The 25,492-nt window shown below is 43.0% G+C and overlaps 1 protein-coding gene across 7 annotated transcripts in view; it reads right to left on the bottom strand.

The window, feature by feature from the left end:
- Window positions 1–25,492, bottom strand: part of PCDH15 (protocadherin related 15) — a 605,264-nt gene that overhangs the window by 73,042 nt on the left and 506,730 nt on the right. For all 7 annotated transcript variants that reach the window (XM_061635350.1, XM_061635351.1, XM_061635352.1 and 4 more), the window contains 2 exons: window positions 15,654–15,869; window positions 11,283–11,371 (listed from right to left, as the gene is read on the bottom strand). In XM_061635350.1, the coding sequence (XP_061491334.1) occupies window positions 11,283–11,371; window positions 15,654–15,869 (305 nt within the window). The remainder of the gene's footprint in view (window positions 1–11,282; window positions 11,372–15,653; window positions 15,870–25,492) is intronic.

Raw genomic sequence — 25,492 nt, 5'->3', positions numbered from 1 at the left:
CTCTGCCCCTTACTGAATAGTTGAACTGTGCAGCTCAATGTTTCTAACCAGGCTTCTACACAGGCTTCACTTTTGTTACAAAGAAACTTGGCTCAGCTGGAACTCTGCACATGGCCAGGAACTGTGTATCTGCTTTGGCTTTGCTCTGAGTACTGAGTGCAGTGCCATTGCAAAGTGACAGAGGAAACGGCATTGGTTTAAGCTAAATGACTGGCTGCCCGCAGTAATTCAGAGTAGGATTGAACAGGGACATAAGTTGCCATATGCATCAGAAGCCTAATTAGTCCCTAAATCTTTGCCATATTTAATATAAGCATACCCCCAAGGGCAAGTATCTTCCCCCGGTATTGGATGGAGTCTAAATATGTATTTCTTGGGGAAGTGCCACCCCTTCTCTGCATGAGGGACACCTTAGTCACCCCTTCTCATGATCATCTTGCCATGTGCATTGACATGCCTGCTAATAGCACAGCACTTAATTAGCATTTCATGTCCCTTCCATCCAGTACTGTCATTAAGGCAATCGTCCTTTGTGTTTGAGCCAGCATCCACCAGGAAGCTTCTCTCCTATAACTGGACACCTCACATGCTCCCAAACTGTCCAGTCTTTCTGCCGTGAGACTGGTCCATACTCACCGCTTCTCCTCTTAAACCTTCATGATCCTGTGGATCCTATGGAAGAGGAACTCTTTTTGACTCAGCTAGTTTCTTCCTGTTTACCTCCTATCCTAGTCTCCTTGTCTCTCAGTTGTGTTTGTCATTTTCCTCAGGATTAGCAGGTCAGTGATATTTCCGCGATATGGAACTTTGTTAGGAGGGTTCTAAGGAACTTAGGGTGGAATCTTTCAACAGACAGAATCAGGAAACTGTCTTGAAGACTCCCTGCCCCCTCAAATGAACTGCTGTCACAGCCATGATGCAAGAAACCATCTCTTCTTCCACTTTCTTCCTTGGATCAGGCAACTGTTAGTGTCTCACATTTTCCTCCGATGTCTACATTTTCCATTTCATAAACATTGCTGTCTGTATTTATTTGTTACTTATTATTACATTTATATCTTACCTTTCCTCCAAGGAGCTCAAGATGGCATACATACTTCTCCTCCCTCTCCATTTTCTCATAATAAGAACCCTGTGAGGTAGGTTAGGCTGAGAGATTGTGACTGGCCTGAGGTCACCCAGCAAGCTTGATGGCTGAGGCGGGATTTTAACCCTGACCTCCCAGGTCCTAGTCCAACACTAGCCACTATACCATGTTGGCTCTCACCTTGTTATAGAACAGAGTTGTTACAGAAGCCCCAACCATTTGTATTCAAGCACTCCACAGGGGTGTCTGGGATTCCACAGCAGTCCTGCCAGTTCCCTAGTACCTGCCCCACTCGATATAAGGCAGCTCTCTTCCCTCCATCTCTATCTCTGGAACAGAAGTATAAGCTTATGATTCAGATCATGAGGGTTTGGGTAGCCTGTGTAACTTGTAACAACTATCTTATAGACATGAACAGATCTGCTAACAAATTGCTGCTTCAGATGTATTGGCTGCATCCAATTAAGCTCTACTTAAAGCAGACCTGGTGAAGTCAATGGACCTAAGTTAGTCATGCCCTTTCATTTCAGTGGACCTACTTAGAGTAAAGCTTAGTTGGATACAACCCTGTATGTTTGAATTAGGGCCACTGTGCTAAGACCGTGGGCCTCTCAGTTTGTGTGCAAAGAAATGAGTTTATTCAGTCTCCCTGTTACCCTCACATTGACATTTCTGTTGCTAGCGGAAAGAAAATGCCAATTCCTGACTACTCGAGGGATGGTACATGCCATTGATGCCACACCTTCATTGCTCTTGAGTTTTCTGCATGGAATGCTAAGTGAATGTCCCGAACAAGTGGGCTCTCTTATGACACAACTCGTGATAAGCAGCACAGATCTCTCCTCATATGACTGCTCATACAGTATATGATATTTTTCAAGTATCATATATACTGGGGGAGATAAACCTCAGGACCAGATGCCAAATGCAGTCCTCAAAGCCATTCTAGCTGCCCCTAGGACTTTTTCCAGGCCACAGCCTCTCTCTAGCCACACCCCCTCCTGGCCTTGTATTTGCCTAGATGGAATGTGCCCTTCAACTATGATAATGACTCTTACTTCCCAAGATGGAGGATAGAGACAGGTGTGTCATTGTACAAAGATAAAATTTGCATTCATTGCTCTGCCCACTTTTGCCTCTGGCCCCACCCACCACTGGCACATGGCCCTCAGAACATTAGCCAGAAGGGAACACAGCTGAAAAAGGTTCCACACACCCCTGATGTACACTAATAGTGAACCCAGTTCCCTCAATGGGATTCTTGTGTAGCCAAAACAGCATCTTCCATGCACAAGTGGAAGGTATCAGCAGGCTTGGAGGAATCCCAAGTTTTGCAGAAGTATAAAAAATCTTTAGGAAAGAAGGGAAGAACCCCAAACAACCTGCTGAGGACTGAGCATGCTCACTGGCCATGGAATGCTTGCGACTGACTGCTGACAGGAGGGGCTGGAAAACCAGGGAATGAGCAATGGACCTGAGCATCCTGGCTGGTTGGAACCTCAACAGAATTACTCCACACTGCAACATTTTGTTGCAATCCCCACTTGTTTATTATGTTTTATTCTTTTTTTTTTTAGAATATATGCTCTTGCATTTTACTTTACCAGTAAAAACCACACATTCAGTGATTTTTATTTTTAAAAAGGTGGTATATACCAGCAAAGTTCAATAATTACAATAGCACTCCACACATACATAATTATTTCAAGTGTTTATACTTGGCCTCTCCTACACCATAGCAGTCATCTATCCAGCTTCATTCCCCCCACTCCCTGTCCCAGATTTTTTTAAGAAGAGAAACGTTTAGAAGTGACTATCAGTATTCCTTGTTTAGACAGTGAGTGGTTAAAAGATAGATTGTGGAGAAGAATTGAAACATTCTTAAGTGCATCCTATTATAGTAGCACAACAATGGCCAAAATGAGACTTCTTCTAAAATTAATTTATCTTCAGTCTCACAGCTGAAAACAATGCGTCTACATTGAAAAAGGAAATGATCACCAATGTTCTTATTGTAAATAAGCTAAGCAGTAGTTTCTTTAATTTAATCCGAGAAGTAATTACTCTCTGTATGAACTAATTTATTGTTGCTTTGCTGAAGAATGAATAAAATAGTTCTTGACATAGAAATAAATCATAAAATCCTAATACCTTTAAGTAGGGCTACAAATTATCTTTGGTTAAATCAGTATATTAATCAACAAAAGCTTCACTTTATTAATCACTGAGGATCAATTTTAATATGTGGGAACTGTGAGTTAGCAACACATTTTTGAGGCTCTTTTAGTGCTGATGTTCTACTATGATAAGGAATGAATAAAAATGGAAGATGTTTTTTAACAAGGATTTTTTTAAGGAAGAAAATTATAATTAATCTTACACAACCTTTAGTGTCTCCAAAAGACATCTATATTGAGGTTTTAATAATAACCACCTTTAGTTAAATGTAATTAATTGGCTAAAAAGACAGAACAGGAGGATGTATTTCACAGAATCAGCAAAACCCTCTAAAATGTGGGATTTACTGGAGCAATTCCTACCTTTTCGAATTCCATCCCAGGAGAGACAGACGTACATCCCTATTTTGCATCTGTTTATGATTCCATATTAATCTGCAGTTTTTAAAAAACCAAATCCATCTAAAAGTCTGTATTTAAATAATTACTTAATTAAATATGTATTTTACCCCAATGTACACATTTCTAAAAATATTTTATCCTAAAATAAGTGTTTTTCACACATTTGGGTACATTTTTGTTGCAACAACTGTATTGCCAAAAAAGAAAAGAAAAGGATAACTCTGAAGGATTTGTGTATTAGTGCAGGAGGTGTAAATTAGGCTAGTTCACTCAAAAATGCAGACCAAACAAAATTCTCCTGCATCCCTACTACCACGTTCCAGGCTGTCAGGCCCAGGATGTGACTCAGGAACCAGACCAACGGCTGTAGTTAATTCGTGTTTTATTAGGGTAATGTCCAAACAAAGACTGCGTTTTCTCATGAAGCAATACAGGGATACAGGTCCTGCGGCATTGGGAGAAAGTTGACAGAGCAAGGGACTTCTTCCCGCCTGTTCTTTAAGAAGGGGCCAAACGGGCGCGCAATCTTTCGCTCCTCCTTAACTGCCCCTCAGGTACTGCCCGCCTTCCCCCCCTTCTCTCCTGTCTTTTCAGCTGTCTGCGTGTGCGCAGTGAGGGGGGAAGCATCACCCCCTCCTCTTCTGAAGTTTCCGATTCCAGGATGGGGGTTAGGGGAGGGGCTGATGGTAAACTGCCTCCCCGCTTTTCGGCTGTGAGCAGCCCTCCCTCTTTCCCCTCTTGCTCTGAGCCTGAAAGAGGGGGAGGCGTGAGAATGTCCAGGGAGGGCTCAGGCTCCCCGTTGCTAAGTGACCTTATCACTGGCAGTTCCTCTGTTTCGTCTTCGCTCCAAAGGGGGGAAGTTCCTCCCCCTTCCCTCTGCCATCCATCCGAATACTCTTCTCCCAACTCTCCGGGATCCAGCTCCCCGGGATTGGGACCCCAGCTCTGCCTTCCGACACCATCCCCCCTCCCAGGCTGTGCCCCCCTCCCCTTGTCTGGCTTGGGATGGTGGGGAAAACGTTGATGGAAAAGTTTTACCAATTCTGGAGCATGCACATCAGCTGCATCTTCCCATGATCTGTCAGCCACTCCATAGCCTTTCCAGTGAATCAAGTACTGCAGCTTGTGGCGTCTGATCCTGGAATCTAAGATCTCCTCAACTTCAAACTCAAGCTGCTCATTTACCAGGAGCGGAGCTCCGGGAGGTTCCTCCGGCCGTAACTCACTGGGAGGGGCGGCTTTCGTTAAGAGGGATCGATGGAACACAGGATGTATTTTAAACGTGTCAGGCAGCTTCAGTCGGTACGCCACGGGATTGATTTGAGTTTCTATTTCGAAAGGACCCACCCTCTTGTCTTGTAATTTTCTACATTTGCCCGGCATCTGGAGGAAGCGGGTGGACAGCCATACCTGGTCTCCCGGTTGAAGGGGGGGGCCCTCCTTCCTGTGCAGGTCAGCAACTCGCTTGTACTCCGTTTTGGCTTCGTTTAACTGCTGTTTCAGTGTCTGTTGCGCAGCTTGCAATTCCTTAAGGAAGTTCTCAGCTGCCGGTACCAGCATTCCTTCTGAGCTGCTTGGAAAGACTTTAGGATGGAATCCATAATTAGCGAAGAACGGGGTTTGTTGAGTGCTGGAGTGCAGAGAATTGTTGTAGGCGAACTCTGCAAAATGCAAATATGATACCCAGTCAGTCTGTTGATAGGACACATAACTTCGTAAATATCTTTCCAAAACAGCGTTCAAGCGTTCCGTCTGCCCATCTGTCTGGGGGTGATGGGCGGAGGAGAGTTTTAATTCCGTCTGCAACTGTTTCCACATTGCTCTCCAAAATTTGGCTGTGAACTGAGTTCCTCGGTCTGAGACTACGCTGTTTGGCAATCCATGCAGCCGGTAGACTTCTTTTATGAATAACTTGGCCGTTTCTTTAGCCCTGCACAAGGAAGAAAGTGTGCCATTTTGGTAAGTAGATCCACCACTACTAAGATGGCTGTCATTCCTTGAGACTTGGGTAGATCAGTTATAAAATCCATGGAGAGGTCCTTCCAGGGTTCGTGTGGGACAGGCAACGGTTGTAACAGTCCTGCTGGTGTCCCTGTTTGTGTTTTTGTCCGCAGACAGACAGAGCAGGACTTTACATAACTCTCAATATCCCGACGCATTTTAGGCCACCAGAAGTCCTTGGCCACATTCTGAATGGTCTTGTAAATCCCAAAGTGTCCCGCTGTGATGGAATCATGACACTGCCGTAGGATTCTGAGCCTTAATTCCCCTTCTGGCACATATCTGGTGGTTTTGAACCATAACAGTCCATTTCTCCAGTGAAAGGTTACTTCTGAGTCTTGACCTTGTCCCGTCTCCTGCTGATATTTTAGCATGTCTGCATCTTCTTGTTGTGCCTTTTTGAGTTCCTCTTCCCATGAAGGCTGGCATACTCCCAACGTTAATTTCTCTGGCGGGATTACGTACTGAGGCTGGTCCTCGGATTCACTTTCTTTGTATTGTGGCTGTCTGGATAAGGCATCCGCTCTCTGGTTTTTGGCTTGGGCATGGTAAGTAATCTGGAAGTTAAACCTAGTGAAGAACTGGGACCATCTTATCTGTCTCTGGTTCAGCTTTCTGGCTGTTTGGAGGCTTTCAAGATTCTTGTGGTCGGAGCGCACTTCAATTCGATGAGAGGTCCCCTCTAGGTATTGTCTCCAGTTTTCAAAAGAGTCCTTGATGGCCAGCAGCTCCTTCTCCCAAACTGTGTAGTTCTTCTCTGCAGGCTTTAACTTCCGAGAGAAGTACACACAGGGGTGCAGCTCCTTCCCTTCTTGGTCTAATTGTAGCAGGACCCCCCCGATGACAAAATCTGAAGCATCTGCTTCCACTACGAAAGGGCGGTTCGGATCAGCAAAGCGCAGAATGGGCTCAGTAGCAAACCTTCTCTTCAGCTCCTCAAAGGCCTTGGTGGCGTTCTCTGTCCATTGAAACTTCTTCTTCCCCCTTAAACAGTCAGTCAGAGGAGCTGTTAATTTGGAAAACCCTGGAATGAACTTTCTGTAATAATTGGCAAACCCCAAAAACCGTTGTACATCCTTTTTGGTGACAGGTTGGCCCCAGTCCAATATGCAGCTTACTTTCCCTGGGTCCATCTCCATGCCTTCCGCTGAGATTCGATATCCAAGGAAGTCTAGAGACTTGAGGTCAAATCCACATTTCTCTAATTTAGCATACAGGTGATTTTCTCTCAGTCTCTTCAACACATGCTGGTCGTGGTCTTCCTGGTTCTTTGAGAACACCAGGATATCATCTAAGTAACAGATTACATACGTGTCCAACAAGTCTCTAAACACGTCGTTCATGAATTTTTGAAAAATTCCTGAACTTCCACAAAGCCCGAACGGCATGACCAGGTATTCATACTGTCCGTAAGCGGTCAAGAATCCTGTTTTCCATTCATCTCCCTCCTTCATTCTGATCAGATTGTACGCTCCTCTCAAATCCAACTTCGTGAAGATTTTTGCAGAGCGCAGTCGGTCCAGCAACTCTGAGATCAGGGGCAGCGGGTAGCTGTTGGGGATGGTGATCTGGTTCAATGCGCGATAGTCATTACAGGGTCTGAGTTCCCCCCCCTTCTTTTTCACAAACAATAGTGGCGCTCCAGCAGGGGATTGTGAGGGGCGTATGAATCCTCGCCTCAGGTTTTTATCCAGGAATTCCTTCAGGGCCTCCCTCTCATTCTCTGTGAGAGAGTAGATTCTCCCTGATGGGATGCTGGCTCCTGGCACTAGGTCAATCGCACAGTCGTAAGGGCGGTGGGGGGGTAAAGTCTCTGCCTCTTTTTCATCAAACACATCTTTGAATTCTTCATACTTTGGCGGCAGGGTCTCTTGCTCGATCTCTTGCACTGCCCCCGCTAAGGTGTTCTTGATTCCTTCAGGTTGACAGTTATCCTGGCAATACTGTGAGGTGAACCACACCACCGCCTCCTTCCAACTTATTTTGGGTTCATGCTTTGCTAGCCAGGGCATTCCCAGAATCACCTCAAAGTTCGAGAGATCTGACACATATAGCGAAATGAACTCTTTGTGCCCAGGGATTTGAAGTTTCACTTCCTCCGTGGCTTGTGTCACCCCTCCTGACTTCAGGGGTCTCCCATCGATAGTCTCCACAGCTAGGGGAGCATCCAGTTTCCACTGGGAAATTCCATGACGCTTGACTAACTTTGCATCAATAAAATTTGTGGAGGCTCCACTGTCAATTAAGGCAGTGGAATTAAACACCACTCCTCTGGAAGTTGTAATCCGAATAGGAAGACCAACACCCCCTTTGAGGGAGGTTGGATCGTTGGGGGGCCTTTCTACAACGCTGCCCCCAGTCCACCGGCCTGCACGTGGACTGGGTGTTCTAGTTTCCCGACGGCTGGGCTTTCCCCCCTTTCAGTCCACAGTCTCTGGCCACATGGCCCAGCTTTGAACAATAAAAGCATAAATGTTCCCGGCGTCGTCTTTCCTTTTCTTCTTCCGACAGTCTTGGCCTAGCCCCTCCCTGTCCCTCAGTTGCATTACCTGCCATCCCTGCAGTGGGAAGGGTCTTGTTGCGGGATGCCGAGGCTGAGTATCTCGGGACCTCCTGCTTCCTTTCCAGGCGCCTTCCTTCCATCCGGTGATCTATCTGTAGGCATAGCCGGATGAGCCCTGGTAGGTCAGCGGGGGGGGGAGGTCCTGGCCAACTCATCCAGGATTTCAGCATTTAATCCACTCCGGTACATAAACATCAGGGCGGCGTCATTGTAACCAGTTTCCTGGGACAGAATTTTAAAAGCGTTAGTGTACTCGGAAACAGTCCCTTTAGCTTGCTTCAGAGCGCCTAGTTGCCGCGCTCCTGTTTCAGCCCTTTGCGGGTCTTGAAACATCTCGGTCATCCCCTGTATAAATCCTCTGTACCTTCCTAAGACAGTATCCTTTCTCACGAGATACGGAGTCACCCATTTTGCAGCTTCTCCCTCCAGGAGGCTAATCACGAAAGCTACTTTAGCCCCATCGTCTGGAAATTCCGTGTGCCTGACATCCAGATATAACTCACATTGAGCCACGAAGGTTGCCAACTGATCACTTTGTCCCGCGTATTTTGGGGGCAATCCAATGGGAACCTTTACTACGGCAGCTGGAGGGGCTGTTTGCATCTGGTCTATCGTGGCCTTCAAGGTTTGATTATCCGTCTTCAGCGCCTTGACTGCTGCTAGCAGGGCTTGAACATCCGTCTGCAAATCAGCTACCTTAGTCCTCAAGAGTTCCACTTCTTCCGTCTCAGAAGTGGGGTTCGTCTCCCCCGCTGCTCCCTTTGACATCTTGTCCCAGTCAAGTGAAGAGAGCGTTGAGGGTGATTTAGGTGGCTCTGTCAAGCTGTCAGGCCCAGGATGTGACTCAGGAACCAGACCAACAGCTGTAGTTAATTCGTGTTTTATTAGGGTAATGTCCAAACAAAGACTGCGTTTTCTCATGAAGCAATACAGGGATACAGGTCCTGCGGCATTGGGAGAAAGTTGACAGAGCAAGGGACTTCTTCCCGCCTGTTCTTTAAGAAGGGGCCAAACGGGCGCGCAATCTTTCGCTCCTCCTTAACTGCCCCTCAGGTACTGCCCGCCTTCCCCCCCTTCTCTCCTGTCTTTTCAGCTGTCTGCGTGTGCGCGGTGAGGGGGGAAGCATCACCCCTCCTCTTCTGAAGTTTCCGATTCCAGGATGGGGGATAGGGGAGGGGCTGATGGTAAACTGCCTCCCCGCTTTTCGGCTGTGAGCAGCCCTCCCTCTTTCCCCTCTTGCTCTGAGCCTGAAAGAGGGGGAGGCGTGAGAATGTCCAGGGAGGGCTCAGGCTCCCCGTTGCTAAGTGACCTTATCACTGGCAGTTCCTCTGTTTCGTCTTCACTCCAAAGGGGGGAAGTTCCTCCCCCTTCCCTCTGCCATCCATCCGAATACTCTTCTCCCAACTCTCTGGGATCCAGCTCCCCGGGATTGGGACCCCAGCTCTGCCTTCCGTCACAGGCATGACTTCAGAAAAATCCAGAAATCCATACAAGAAAGAGCTTTACCAAAGCTAAGCTCGGGCAAGTTCCCTTACTGAGCTAAAGCTTAGACAGAGACTTTTAATATACTGTCTGCAAATAATATCCTCAGTTTATATGACTGTAGAGAGGGCTGGGGCAGGGCTGTTACTAATATGGACTTGGAGGAGGGCTCACGGAAAGTATCTAGAAGTTATTGTCTGTAAATGCTATGGTACAATAAGTGTAGGCATCCCAAAGAATCCCCTTTCTCCCAAAATGCAAATGTGAAAACTTTGCAAAGAGGCTTAGACATGTCTCCTGCTTTGTAGGAGCTAAAGATATGGGACTCTGCAGAATTCACTCTATAGTTCACTTATAGCACAATGGTATACATATCTACTCAGAAGTAAGTCTCCTTGTGTTTAATGGGGCTTACTTCCAGGTACGTGAGTACAGGATGGCAGCCTAGGCTTTGACAATGGGGAAAACAGGGTTCTTGTGCCTTTAACACCTGTATGGCAGGCAGAAATCCAACAACCAAGCTTTTTCTAGTATGGAAATACAATTTGGGGAAAATCTTGACCATGACTACTCTCATGACTATTTTGTGTTATGCCATGCTGCCATCACTGCCGTTTTGTGACTGGTGCCCCCAGCCCTTTCTCAAAATTTGAAATATGCCCTCTGGTCCAAAAAGGTTGGCGACCCCTGGTACATGACAACGGGCTCTACCTAAACTTCAGTTTACTTAGGCCTTCAATTTAGAGCTATACCTAGTGGACTAGTGCAGAGTCCACTCAGTTCTTTGGAGTCTTAAAAACTAGTGTTGGTGGTTGGGTGGGTACACAGTTCTGTTGAAGCTGTGATTAGGTTTCCGGACCAGACTGGTTCCAGGTGTGTAGGGGGTCCTTGGCAGTGTGTCCTGGTGGGCTTCCCCAGTGTAGACTGGAACCTCCAAGCTTTTCTAGTACCAGCTGGGGAGTAGCACTGGCACTTGAAAACCACAAGAGGTGGTGGAGATGACAGCAAGTGTTCTAAACAGAGTGGTGATGGGACCAAGCAACAGGGCTGCTTGTATCGCCACAGTGAGAAGGACCTAGTCAAGAAGGAACAGCAGTAGCTCTCCAAAGAATTGCAGGGGTCAGGCCAGACTGGAGTAGGACTGACAGTAACAACAGGACTCTGAGTGGCCCGAAAGTTACCAGCTAAACATCTTAAAATGCCCTTCAGGAGCAACACTAAGTCCGGGGCATTGTAGGAAGTTAAGATGGCAATCAGGAAACTACTATGCATTTGAAGCACCACAAGAAAAGGAAATTTAAAGGGAGTAGGTGGCGCAGGACATGTCCAGGACAGACAAAAATGGATGAAATGTCAGTGGCACTCAAGAGCACACACAAATGAAAGCCTGTTTCAAAAATAGGGAAAGTATAACAAAAATGTTTAGGCTTAGGTCTTCTTTCTTGGCTTGTACCTTAGCCTTATGTTTCCTGTTCTGATTCAGAAAAGATTGAACAGTAACATTTTAATCATAAACATCTTCCACCATTTGACTCTGTGAGATGTTTACACAGTGAACACATTTCATTACCCTATAAGCTGATCCTTGCTTTGTTCCACGAGGGTAGGAGGAACATTTGAAACGACGACTTGCATATCCAACTGGTTGACTACAGAGACCTGGAAACAGAGAAGCAAAATGCACTTGAGCCGGTAAAACATACATTATCTCAAAATGGGAAAGGCAGCATTATGATCTCCTGTGAGATCCTCCACCTCCACCTGTAACCGCCATTGGTGTAGAGCAGTGATGGGGAAATTCAGCATGCAGAAGCATGGTTAAAGCAATGCCTAGAGGTTGCAGGCTTCTTTCACCAGGAGCTATTCAATGCTAGTCCTATTCAGAATAGACTAATTGAAATGAACAGGTAGGACAATTAATTTCAGTGGGTCTACTCTGAGTAGGACTTAGCTGAATGCACCCCATTAAAATCAATGAAATTTAAAAGCACTTAAAGTTTAGCAGGATTGCATCCTTTGATGGCTGGTTTCCCGAGGCCACACCCCTCACTGGCTCTGCTTCACACTCTCCTCGCATGTTTTTGCCTAGCTGGAATGTGCCCTTGAAATCTGATAATGTATCTTGTTTGCCTGAATGGGCAGAGAGAGGTGTGAGAGAGTGTGTGTATAAACCAGCCTACTGTACAAAAGTCAAATTTACATTTGCTGCTCTGTCGACTTTTGCCTCTGACTCTGCCCCCCATTGGCATGTGGGTCCAGAAAGTTGCTCAGGAGGAAATGTGACCCTCGGGGTCAAAAAGGTCCCCCATCCCTGTTTTAAGCAGGACGCCTTCATTCAATGAAACTCGCATTTTATAATTAATATACAGCTCACATTCCGTTGCATCTGATCATCTTGTACCTTTGCCTGTGACACAACACCAGTTAATTCAGTTGCAACTGGGATGGTCACCAAAAGAAAGGAAATGCATCTCCAAAAAAAAAAAAAGGGGGGGGGAGACACAGATCTGAATAAATTTTGCATATGCTGATTTACAGGTATATAATTACTATAATTTAAATAGAAATACAGTACACCTAACCACAGTGGGTAAGACTGTGACCAGGAGACCTATGTGCCTGTCTGCTGTCCATTTGCTGCTGATGGACAACTTCAAGGTCTCTGCCCTCCTTTCTAATGGCTCTTCATCTTTAAACAGGGTTTGGACTGGACTACCCTTCAAACAGAGAACTGCTATCTATAAAGGAGGACACACAGCCACCCTAGTTGCAACAGTTTGCCTACATGTATATGCAAATTAATCCCCCACATTACGTACGGGTAGTGAGTACAGGATTTGAGGCACAAAACTGTCTGTCAAAGATATTGTCTGTTTTTGAGACAAAACTATTTATCATCTCTCCCCTCAAGCTCTGTTGCTCAGAACAGCAAAGGCAGCCAGTTATAGCAAGGGAAGCAGAGATGGGAAATCTCAGCTCATATTTGCTCCTGTCTATGCGAGACAAAACAAGCACAGTGAGAGTTTATCCACGTGTACACTGAAAAAGTGATCAAGCTGTGTTTTTCTTCCTTCCTTCCTTCTCAAAAGCAGAATGGCATCAGTTGCAAAGATGGCAGGAGGGAAGGAAAGGAAAATGTACAAGCAGAGGACATTCTAAGCAAGTGGATGAAAGTCATCTCTTTCTCTCTCATACAGAGCCTTGCTTTCTCTGCTCTCCTGGATGGGAAAGAGCAGCAATCAAGTTGCTAAATGGAGACACACATCTAGAGAATTCTCTTCTCTAGCATTCAGAAACTAGCCAGGCACATGATGGTAAACACTATTAGTGACATAGCATGCAAATCACAAATGATCTACAGTAGTACCAACAAACTCTGGTTCAATTCTAATCTATAGCAAGCCATCCTGTATGCAAATAAAATACAAAAACATGTAATCTGCAAGACAGGAGGTTCTATCTTTCCACAGATAATGACATTCCATGGCAATATACTGAAAGATGTGAAGTATCTTTGCTGTGTTAAACAGACTGCAAAAATAAAGTGTTTGCAGACACGCATACCACACAGGTACATATCTCAGGGAACCAGACTTTCATGGCATTCAAAAGAATGTGTGAGAGCTCAAACTGTGATGGGGGTGTTGGGACATGCACATTGACCAGGCCTTAGGGAGATTCTAATCACGTTTAGCTGAATGCAGTAAGAATTCTCCCATTGGGAGGAAGATTCTAACCTCCACATTGTTGGGGTTAGAATCCCCATCCAGAACTTCATGCTAAATGTATGAAGGTTGAGTGAAGAGCTGTTGGAGCCACTCTAGCTCTGGATTTCCTACACAGAGCTGAGGATTGGCTTGTTTGGTCTACAAGGTCCCAACTCTATGATTCTATGCTGACTGGCAGCTGCTCTCCAGGGTGTCAGACAAGTGTCTTTCCTAGCCCTGCTTGGAGATGCTGAGCATCAAATCTGGGACTTTCTGCATTCAAAGCATGTGCTTCATCACTGAGCTACGGCCCTTCTGCTAGAAAATCAGCTGCTTCCCCATCTGCACACAAAGATAACTCCATAAACACCACCTACGTTGCACAAGAGTGGGATGAAAAGGTAATACATTATATATAGATATACTGGATAATTATATGTGCAAATATCTGAAAGTTATTAAACTCAGAAGTAAACTTCAGGGTAATCTACTCAAGGAAACTAAAGCACTGAAGTGTTGGTGCATTAGTCATTCTCAACACACTACGACTCTAATTTCATTTCCTACAGATGGTATTTAAATCTTCATATATTTAAGAGAAGATGAAAAACAACCCTTCCATTCTGCAGCCACATATCCCTCCATTGAGACATGATGAAAACCATGGCAAAGGCTCTGGTAATTACAAGCAGTAGCATCTATTCTATTGAAGAAAAAATCCTAAAGCCATTTCTCTCGGCCGAAGCTATTATGAATCCTTTCCTTTGCTCAAATATACCATATGTAAAACCAAGAAGGAATAAAATAATAGACAAAGCTAACAGGGAAATAAATCATTTTAACTAACTGAGGGAAAATGACTATGCAGATATTACACTTCAAAGCTTACACTTTCTTAACCTTTACTCTACCTAACATGATGTTTTTCTTCTCTCCTGTCTCCCTAAGTAATAAAGAAGTGTATGGCCATGATCCAGCCGAAGGGAAGCACTTTTAAGCACTATTAATTTCAATGGAAGAAAAGCATGCTCTTAAAATGATCACGCCCTCTATTTGCAATTGTCCTTTAAAGCAAATAACAAACACTTGCATACTACATTTCCAATTTATATCTATGAGAGGTGTGCAAGAAGGGATAAATCGTTTGTAGAACCTGTAAATTTTGTGACCCAAGCACAGTATGCACAAAGGTCCTCAAATTTTGGCTTGGCTCAGCAGCCAAGCCATTATAAGTAGTTGATGCCAACCCTTTCCCTACTCTGAGTAGCAGACGGAATGCAGAAAGCTTGGGTGGTGGTGGTTGGTTCTCTCATGTTGTTTATTACAAGGGAAAGCTTTAGAGAAAACAGAAGGAGCTTCTGTCTTGCCCAAAGCCCAGGTGATATGAGATTATTTGATGAGAAACTGTTCTGAACTCAATGGCAGGGGCTACACTGCCTGCCCCCTCCCTCCTACTGACACAAATTCTGCAGTTTGGATCTTACCAGTATGGTGCTGTGTGCCATCAGCTCCATCTTGTGCACAATGTCTCAGGTAGTGGAAAAGCAGCTATAAAATGTCAAGGATGGATCCAGCTTGCCAGTGACTAGAATGATGATGAGTGAAGTGACTTCTTTGCATGAGTGAGCTGGGCCCTGTTACCACTTCTGGATGCACAATGAAGCCACTGCAAATCAGTGGCCTTCACACTCCATCCAGTAGTTCTTGTTCACGCTCTACCCCCTTGTGGGCAATGATCATGAGCTGTCTTTGAAAGGCGAAGTGACTTGGCACACATTTTCTCTAAGTCTGGAGACAGAGACCCAATTAGGTTGCCAAGACTTTTTCATGCATTCCAGATAATTCAGAAGATGGGAGAGGAAAGTCTCAGGTCAGGCTTCTCTAATGCTGGATGCAATCCTCTGCAGTTCAACAACAAATTTAGGGCAGGAGAACTTTGTGTGCTGATGGGTGTTCTGCCTAAGGTAGGTGTTTACCAGATCACTAGCCCCTGATGATCTGATAAGCAGATTGGTGGAAGCTAGTCCCTTGTAGCACCAAGTAGACAACAGGAACAGGGAGCCTGTGTTTGAATCAAACTGATGCAGGCCTGGTCTTACAGCTATTGCATCATCAAATGGAATCAGAACCATAAAAAACTACGAGGGCAAATGCCTGCTAGAGAAGTGATCTAAAAGAAACTTATCCTTGCTACAAGAAAGAGCCTCCAAATGCAGATCTTCATTCATACTTACAAGTACATCTGATTTATTGCTCAGCCCCTTTCCATAGTTGTCGGTAGCAATGACATGAAACTTGAAATAAGATCGTCGCATGTTTTTGAAGAGCATAGCAGTTTTGATCAGCCCTGTATATGGTTCGATCACAAAACCTTCCTTGCCATCCTTGATTGGAGGAACAATCAGTCTATACTGCATAGCACTGTAGTTGCCTGTGTCTTTATCATGTGCCTGATAGGTAAAAAATAGAAGACATAGAAACAATTAAGTTAAGCATGCATACTGAGAAACATTCACCTTGGCCTTTATAATCAATCAATTTAAAAACTAGTCTAGTGGGCACAATGAGAATCAATTTGACTGCATACTGTATTTGTACTATTGGAAATTGATTTTTAGTAGCATCATGACTTCCACAGATATTTAGATCAGGGTAGAGAACTTTTTTCAGCCTGAGGTCCATGTTCATTTGTGGACAACCTCCTGGAGACAGCGTTCCAGAAGTGGACAGAGAAATGGATGTGACTCTTACATTTCTAGAATAGCCTACATTTCAACCACATAAAAGCCAGAGGGCTCCCTCCATCTCTCTCCCACACACCCACACACCCCACCTCTCCCTTCATCCTCTATCTAGGCAAGAAACAGCCATTATCACAGTTCAAAGATATATTCCAAACAGAAATAAAGCACTAGAGTACTGTGTGGAATGTGACCTGATGAGAGGGGTGTGTGGCCTAGAAAGGGCCCCAACAACCAGACAGAGAGATCTGGAGGGCCACATTTAGTCTCCAGTCCTGAGGTGCCTCACCCCTCATTCAAACTTTCAAAAACAGCATTAAGTGGAAAAAAGCAAAGCCCTACTGTGAAATTTTTGGTTTAAAATGCTGCCTAGAGCCGTTATACGGAGAAGCAAGAAAATTCTAGATGCATTTACCATCCTTGCCCATTTTCCCACAAACCTATGGAATTATGTAGTCAGATTAAGAATTTTTGGAAAAGTTATGGCTGTGCTTAAATCCCTTCTATTGCAATCAATAGGATATAACAGTGTTTTGGCTAGTTCATGTCAATGACTAAAACAGACTGTTAGAAATGTTAGAATTACTAATAAAACTGGTTTGTTCTTTTTGTCATATAAGCTATCATTATGAAAAGCTGCATGATATATATCCATGTTAGCACGCTAAAAGATTGGCATGAAAACTCCTGTTCACTCAATTAAAAGAAAACATTTTGGGGGGAAAGTTTGACATATGAATAAACTTTCCCCCCCACTTATCACTAGCATGTGTTGATTTTGTCAGCTATATTTATTATTCTCATGTATTCATAAATCCTTAAATTTAAGTTAAATGTTTTCTTCTGTTTCAGAGAGACCCTGAACTCTGCCAATGATGTCACACACCAAAGTCCTTTTTAACACAAGGCGGCAAGGGTGCTTGCTATCCCTATAATTTGTCGTGAAGGTAAATATTTTTGTCACTTCATTAAGAGAAGATATCTGAAGCCTCAAGGATTGTGATATGCCTGTCATAAAAGAGAAAGGATTGCAGTTAATTTTAATGGCAGTATATCTTTGCTTTTGTTTATGTAGCAGATATAAATATGCAGATGTTTTCCCAATTGTTTTATGAATGAATGCTGAGAGATATTATATGCCCTTTGTGTCAGAGGCAAACTCAACTGTAACAATTAGGTGCAACTTTATCTCTGGGTTGCAAAATTATAGCCAGGGTGAAGCACACTTTAAATGTGTTTTAAAATGTCGACCCAGTGTGCTGCAGCTGTGAAAAAGGTAAATTCCATACTAGGGATCATTAGGAAAGGTATTGAAAGTAAAACTGCCAATGTCATAATGCCGTTGTATCTATGGTGCGACCGCATTTGGAATACTGTGTACAGTTCTGGTCGCCTCACCTCAAAAAGGATGTTCTAGAGTTGGAAAAGGTTCAGAAGAGGGCAACCAGAATGATCAAGGGGATGGAGTGACTCCCCTATGAGGAAAGGTTGCAGGATTTGGAGCTTTTTACTTTAGAAAAAAGGCGAGTCAGTCAGAGGTGACATGATAGAAGTGTATAAAATTAGGAATGGCATGGAGAAAGTGGATAGAGAAAAGTTTTCCTCCCTCTCTCATAACACTAGAACTCTTGGACATCCAATGAATTTGTATGTTGGAAGATTCAGGACAGACAAAAGGAAGTACTTCTTTACTCAGCGCATAGTGAAACTATGGAATTTGCTCTTACAAGAGGCAGGGATGGCCACCAACTTGGATGGTTTTAACAGAGGATTAGATAAATTCATGAAGGATAGGGCTATCAATGGCTACTAGCCACGATGACTGTGCCCTGCCGCCACAGTCAGAGGCAGTGTGTTTTTGAAAACCAGTTGCCAGAAGCCAGAGGGGAGAATGCTCTTGTCCTCAGGCCCTGCTTGCAGGCTTCCCATCAGCATCTGATTGGGATGCTGGACTAGATGGGCCACTTGCCTGATCCAACAGACTCTTCTGAAGTTCTTAGGTTCTTAAAATTTAGAATGAACATATAAAGCTTTCTAAAACATGGACTGCATGTCATCATAGGCTCCCTGATTGCATCTATGAAGGGACATGCTGAGTGTGCATGGGTTATTTCATTTCATAGCACCATGGTTTAGCATCACTAAGAGAACGAGCTCTGTTAAGCCTTGGACTTACTTGCTCCCCTTCCTCTTCTCCACTGTGTCCAAACTCTGGAAACTGTGGTTTGTTTGAACTCTAGATAGTGAGAACAAACCAGGATCAAATCTGGATTTCAGAATCTAATTTGTATACTCTAGAGTTTAAATCAGCCTTTTGGAGCCTTCCAGATATTTTGGACTACAACTCCTATCAGCCCCAGCCAGCACTGTACTTGGAGGAATGTGTCCTCCCACACAAGCATGCCACACACAAATGTCATTGGCCAATCACCTTCTTCAAACACCATTTCTATCACAGGTGAAGTTTCTTATGGCAGGAGAGAGGACCTTTTCGGAAGTAGCACCCAGTTCTCAAATGCTACCCAGGTGGTATGCATGACACAACTTTGCTATCTTTTAGTGGCTGAGGGGCGGATGGAGCTCATTTTTGTTTACACAGACATTTTAAAACATTTTTACTATCTGAACAGTCCCCACACCATTCAACAAGCTGCTTGCAAAACTCAAATGAACTTCAGGAACAGCCTTTGACACAGTGTGAAGAGTTTCAGCCAGCAAAAGAAGTGACAATTTACCACATGTGTAGAAGTGCTGACAAATGGCCTAATGGGACGTTTTGGATTGCAGCCATTGTCATTAGATTAACTCAATTCATTGACAATTACCTCTGAAGATATGGCATCTTTAACCAAGTGTTCCAAATAATGAAAACTGATCTACTAACACTGTTTGCATAAATATGCAATCAATCAGAACCTAATCATTGAATTGTCAAGACTAAACAGAAGTGGCAATGGACTGAATCGGAGATGGAATGTGTTTCTGGTTTTCTTTTTTTTGCCTAGCAATCCATCCCCCTAACCATGAACTGTTCTGAAACTAATCCATATGTTCAACCAGCTTTGTGGGTGGCCAATTGAAACAAAACACATGAGTAGGCAAATACTTGAAAAGGGACTGGTGCTGCTGAAATGATCCCAATCCTTGTAATTTGTCAATTTCAAATCCTTGTTGAAAATAAATCCTGGTTAACATTGAAATGGACTGCCTTCAAGTTAATCCTGACTTATGGGGACCCTATGAATAGGGTTTTCATAGTAAGCAGTATTCAGAGGGGGTTTACCATTGCCTCCCTCTGAGGCTGAGAGGCAGTGATGAATTTACATCAGAAAGATAAGCGACTGGAGGATAGGAACATGTGATCCTATGGCCTACTTCCTTGGCCATGGTTAGGAATTGGGAAGGTTACATATGCATTAACTTAAATTGGTGATATGATTAAAAGTGCCCAAGTCATATAGACATACAAACTAGTAGAATGTGGCAACTTTAGATAAATCTTGAGTGAAAGCAGGGTGCTTCAGAGTGATTTTGGACCTGTACCAGGCAAAGTGATGTCTATACAAAGTTCCTGGAGTCAAAGCATGGAAAAACCTCATGGTGCCTTGGTTCCTCAGCACCAAACAAACACTACAGACAACTGATATAAGTGAAGCTAATGACTTTAACCTTACCATGTAAGGAAAATGCCAGAGTGGAGTGGAATAAACAGCAGAGTGGGAAGAGGAAGGAGGGAGAGCTTTATTATGACTGACAGATCAAGCTTGTTAACAGATAACATGATTTTATCCAGTCTCTCCAGTCTCAGTGCTTTAGGTGAGGAAAGTGAATCCCTCTTAGTTCTCTCCCCTCAAAATCTTTTTTTTTTGTGCCTAGCACAAAAACCACTGAACCAGTTTGTCTTAAATTTGGGAGGATTATTATCTGGGGGTACTGATCTCATGTCTGCTATTACTTACCCACAAAACATTAAAGGAGATTAAAAGAATCCCCAATCCAAAACAGTAAAGGCTGCCTTTGTGGGAAAACCAGTATAGTCAACCATCTTAAATTTGGCAGGATTCATCCCATTAGGAAGGGCTACGATACCTACAGATTTTATCTAGTTATGATTTATATATTACATTCATACCCCACCTTTCTTTTCATGAGAGAAACCCAAGGCGGCTTACATATGGTTCCCAGGTAGTCTCCCATCCAGGCACTGACCAGACCTCACGGGTCCTGGCCTCATGTGCCTTCAGACCATAGCCTGGGACTATGAGGTTCTATATAGTTCTGCTGGGGAATAAAGTTATAGAATTTCCTTTAAAAAATAAAAATAAATGTGCCCAGCACAAAACAGGATATATTCAATATAGCACTAAGTTGAATGTTCCATCAGTGCCACCCTGGGCTCCTTTTTTGGAGGAAGGGCAGATTATACATTTAATTCATCATTATCATTATTATTATCATCATCAATGCAAGGATAACTCCTTGTGCAATGGAATGTTCTTCTCTTCTCCCACCATGCACCCTCGAAATCTGTTTGGGTTTTCCCTCAACCCTCTGGAGCAGATTTGGGGACAGCAAGGTGGGTATAACAGGGGGAAGACAGAGGGGGGAAATCCAATTGTGCTAGCACAACAATTTAGTTGAATACCACCCTAGTTCTACTTGCCTATAATTTGGCAGGCTTAATCTATTATTGAGGGCCTACTTATGCCTGCAAATTTCATCTAATTCTGTCAAAAGGAAAAAAAGTTATAGTTTTATGTTTTTAAAAAAAATCTCAATAGCGAATGGGGGGGGGGCAACAAAGCCTTGAGTTTTTTTCAAAGGGGACTTGGACCTGGACTGCACAATGAATCTGGTAGCTTCAAAAGTGTTTTGGGCAGAGGCAGACTGTTTTCTGATGTGCCAGATCGGGATCTGAACTGAATCTTGTGGTTGGTGTAGACCACAAATACAAATTCATATAAACATATGATAATGTAGAGCTGACTCTATATAGTGGTGCTTCAAGCCACTGGTGTTCTAACCATGCAAAGAGGGGAGCTACCTTTCCATTATTTAATTTCACACAGCCAGGGACCCTTCCATGGGTGCATGAATCAGTCCTCAGTGAATCTCAATCTAATGTTATCCTCATTAAGTGTGTGTGTGTGTGTGAGAAATGTATGACTTTCAGATGTTGATGAACTACAACTCCCATAATCTTTGACCATTAATCATTCTTGCTGGGGCTGGTGGGTTGGAGCCCTAGAACATCTGGAGGGACACAGGTACCCAGATGGTACTATAATGTATGAACAAAACAATTTTAAAAATCAAATAGATGCAAGGAAAAAAGATACAATTGCTGGGTGAACTAAATGAAGGAAATACTGGTTTAGGATGTATAGTTAATCATCTGGGTTGAGAGAAGGTGAATATCTGGAACCCAGAATATGAAAGTAATAAATAACATACAGAAACTCCCTGTATTTTTTGTTTTTTCAAATCAGCATGGCAACCTGCAGGAATGTGCTTAGTTTTTACCCTTGAAGGACACAGATGCATAAGATTACTCAAGACAAGAAAAAATTCTTCAGAATTTATAACAGGAAGACAGCCTATGAGGTCAGTAAATATGAAATATACAGCTAGCTCTGGAGATAGTGACAATACAATGATGAAAACAAGTGGTATTTTACTGGTTTCAAAACAAGACAAAAAGAAGAATATAAGAAATATGGGAACAAATTTGCTCACAACTATGTGAGAGACAATGCATTAATGTCAAAGCATTAAAAATACTGGAGCAGCAGATGTAGCTTTTAAAACTGAAAATATACATCAAGCTGTCAATTCCTGCAGGGAGAAAAGTGATCTTGTTATAAAAGCTATTATATTTTGCCGGAAACTGTGATTGAAACATTTGAATTTGCCATCTGCTTTAGTGGTGCTAATGTTGACTAGGAAAGTCCATTCATTTTATGAGCCCCTTCAGTATGTAAGAATTGAAATTAAGAATGATCCTATGAGGAAGGCTGCAATGCACAAAAGGACTGATAACAGTTTTTCTGCATCAAGGAGCTATTTTAACTCAAGCTCGCTTTCTTAAAAAGAAACAAAAAGACAAAAAGAAATAGCAACTGATAGGAGTCATTGCTAATAAAGTGAAAAATTTTCAGCAATCTTCAGGCCCTAAGCAACATTTTGCTGAGTCCACAGAAAAAGTAGGGTTAAGGGTCAGTACAGTAGTACTTAAAGCCCCAATAAAAGCAAAAGAAGTGTGTATTTCTAAAGTGACAGAGAAACTGCATCACTTCATAACTTTTTGATAGCATTTTTATTGCAAAATCAGAAAGAATTTCATGAAGCTATAGCTTCTTGAAATACTCTTAGCAGTCCAGGTCAAAGTTCAAAATTTGGTATGTCTACTGTATCCTCCAATTCTTCCCTTTAAAAAAACCTGCCTCTTTGTGAAGCCCTAGCCACTCTTACTCTCAGTTATAACAAAATGTAAATATGTGTGATTCCATTTGGATTTATAGGGTTGTCATAAGTTGAAATTGACTTGAAGGCACATAGCAACAACAATACCTTGTTGCCCATGGCACTGCTGTGAATACTCACCACGCTTAGCTTGTATAAAACGAAAATGTTCATGGACAGCCCAACTGCCTACATTCCCACATGTATATGTATCTACCAACTAGGGATAACACTTAATGCATCTGATGAAGTGGTTTCTGTTCTCCCCTCTCATCACTATAAAATTTAAAACTGTAAACACTTTGAGGCACAATCTGTCTTTTTCTTTTATTAAAGTCCTTTTTTAAAACCAATTCTTATGCACCTTGATGTAACAAGTAAATCTTTGCTCATTAATGTTAACATTACAAAATATTATGAGGCCTGAATGCCATGTAATAAATAGATTCAGACAATTGAAATTATATACATGAATCTGATATACATAAATTTAAAACAGTTTTACTTATCATAGTTGGACTGAGAGCTTTGTGGTACCTCTGGGCATTAGTACAGAGCACTACCTGTTACAATCTACCCACCAGTTTCACAGACGGAAGCAGGTGAATTTGTTAACACTGGAAGGGCTCTAAAGGAGTCCATTATTGAGAAAGCTGTGCTTAACCCTTTCCTTTGTACTTGTCAACATAGTTTTGCTTAATTTATTGTGTTGATTGGTGTAGTATCAAATACCATAAAAGCTCAGTACTTTTACTCAGTAGTTTTCAAACTCCCTATCTTCAGTGAATCTTGTCCACATAGATTTGTCTCCTGATAAATTCCTGCACATCTGCCGCAGAATCCCAGTGTATTGGAGAGGATTCCTGAGCACGTTCTGGGGTGCATACTAAGGCCAGGCCTGTTGACCCTCACTATCACCTGTAGTATATGCACTCTGTATTCCTCTGTAGCAGTGTGTGGCAGGGAAAGATGGTTACCATGAGCAAGTTCTTATTCGAAAAAGCTAATCTGCCACTACTATTGAACTTCTTTGTGTGCTCAGCACATAGCCAAGTAGGGTTTGTGTGTGTGCACGTGTGTGAATACATCCAAAGTGGGTTTTGAAATGGTCACAACTCTGTTAGTTGAAGCTCACAGAATTTGGTGTGGCAAAGGGCAGGGTTCTAGTCAATGAGCAGCCTACCTGTGGGCTGATACTACCATCCCTACCCTTGCATGATCTTCAGGCCCCCTACAATGTGAACCACCACTGAGGACCCCTCATGCAACTTCGGAGTCTGGCAGCTATCCTGAGGCTGAGACGTTATGGTGACACCCCAACGCCTCTTAAGCGCCCCCCCAGTAGAAAGCAGGGTGCCCACTTGCTTACCTTAACTATGGATCCGATCCAATGCCTGCAATGTTAGAATAACATAACAGCAGACAACAATGATGCTATGGGAGAGCCAAAACCCCCACAACACTGTGCCCAATCATGAGTCATGACTGTGGGTAAAATACCTTCCCAGCCCTATCAACGTCTGTGATTAATCTATGTCCACAGCAACAGGAAAAACCACCTAGTATATAGGGGTGGATGGGCAGATTGGTGAGTGCAATGCCAGAACCCCAGGTCCACATATATGGCACAGAAGGGAATTTTTTTCTCTCTCTGGTCTGCTCCTTTCCCCTCTAGAGTGCAGTACTGCCACTGATTGGCTCCTGAGGAGGAGCCTTCTCTGGTTGTGGCGCAGCTGAGCAGAGTGCTGTTTGTGAGCTTACCTGCAAGCTGCCACTGCATGCCCAGCACAATTATTTAATTTATATCCCACCCTTCCTCCCAGCAGGAGCCCAGGGCAGCAAACAGAAACGCTAAAAACACTTTGAAACATCATAAAAAGACAAAATGCATGAAAACAAAACAACGTTAAAAACATTTTTAAAAAAGCTTTAAAAACATCTTTTTTTTTTTAAAAAAGTTAAAAACTTTATTAAAGAAAACATATTAAAAGTAATTCTAACACGGACACAGACAGGGATAGGTCTCAACTTAAAAGGCTTGTTGAAAGAGGAAAGTCTTCAAAAGGCACCGAAAAGATAGCAGAGATGTCACTTGCCTAATATCTAAGGAGAGGGAATTCCACAGGGTAGGTGCTGCCACACTAAAGGTCCGTTTCCTATATTGTGCAGAACAATCAGGCCTGCTCCCCACCCCTAATGCAGCGACACAAAGAGGGATCCAGGACAACTAATGATAAATCTCAAAGAGGAACCTCAGAGTTGCCAGGAACATTGTTAGACAAAACTACTGTGTTTTTTTTCAAAGTACAAACAGAATAATATAAAGAGCATATTTTGACCTCCTGTTACTCCTTGTGAGAAAACCAAAAGAAAAGGTTAGGGGGGAAATGGGTAAAAATTAAACAACACCAGAATACAATGTTATAACCAGATGTTAATGCTCAGGAAAACAATGAAGCAACAGGACAACAGTATTAAATTGAAAGATCAGTCTTTTAATTAATCAACCATAAGATAACATGCATTAATTATTCCTTGTAGAGTAAATTGAATGCATTGAGAAGAATGAGGAGATAGGGCTAAATAATGTGGAACATCCAAAAGGTATGTGAAGACACAATTGATATGCAAAACACTAAAATCATATCATGCTAAGTAAATCTCATGCTTCAAATCCCCTAGATTAATAGCTGCAATTATTGCATGTTTATATTTAATTTACTTATTTGCCACAAAAATGCATGAAGTAACATTTAACCTTACAATGACAATAAAGAATGAACAGCTGTTCTTATTTGAAATGTCTAAAGAAATAAAATTATAACAAAGATTGTCAAGAAAAGATGGATATAACTCTAGGGCAACTTATT

This window comes from Rhineura floridana, chromosome 7, assembly GCF_030035675.1.
Source record: "Rhineura floridana isolate rRhiFlo1 chromosome 7, rRhiFlo1.hap2, whole genome shotgun sequence".
Taxonomy (NCBI): domain Eukaryota; kingdom Metazoa; phylum Chordata; class Lepidosauria; order Squamata; family Rhineuridae; genus Rhineura; species Rhineura floridana.
This window is presented reverse-complemented; position numbering and strand designations above follow the sequence as displayed.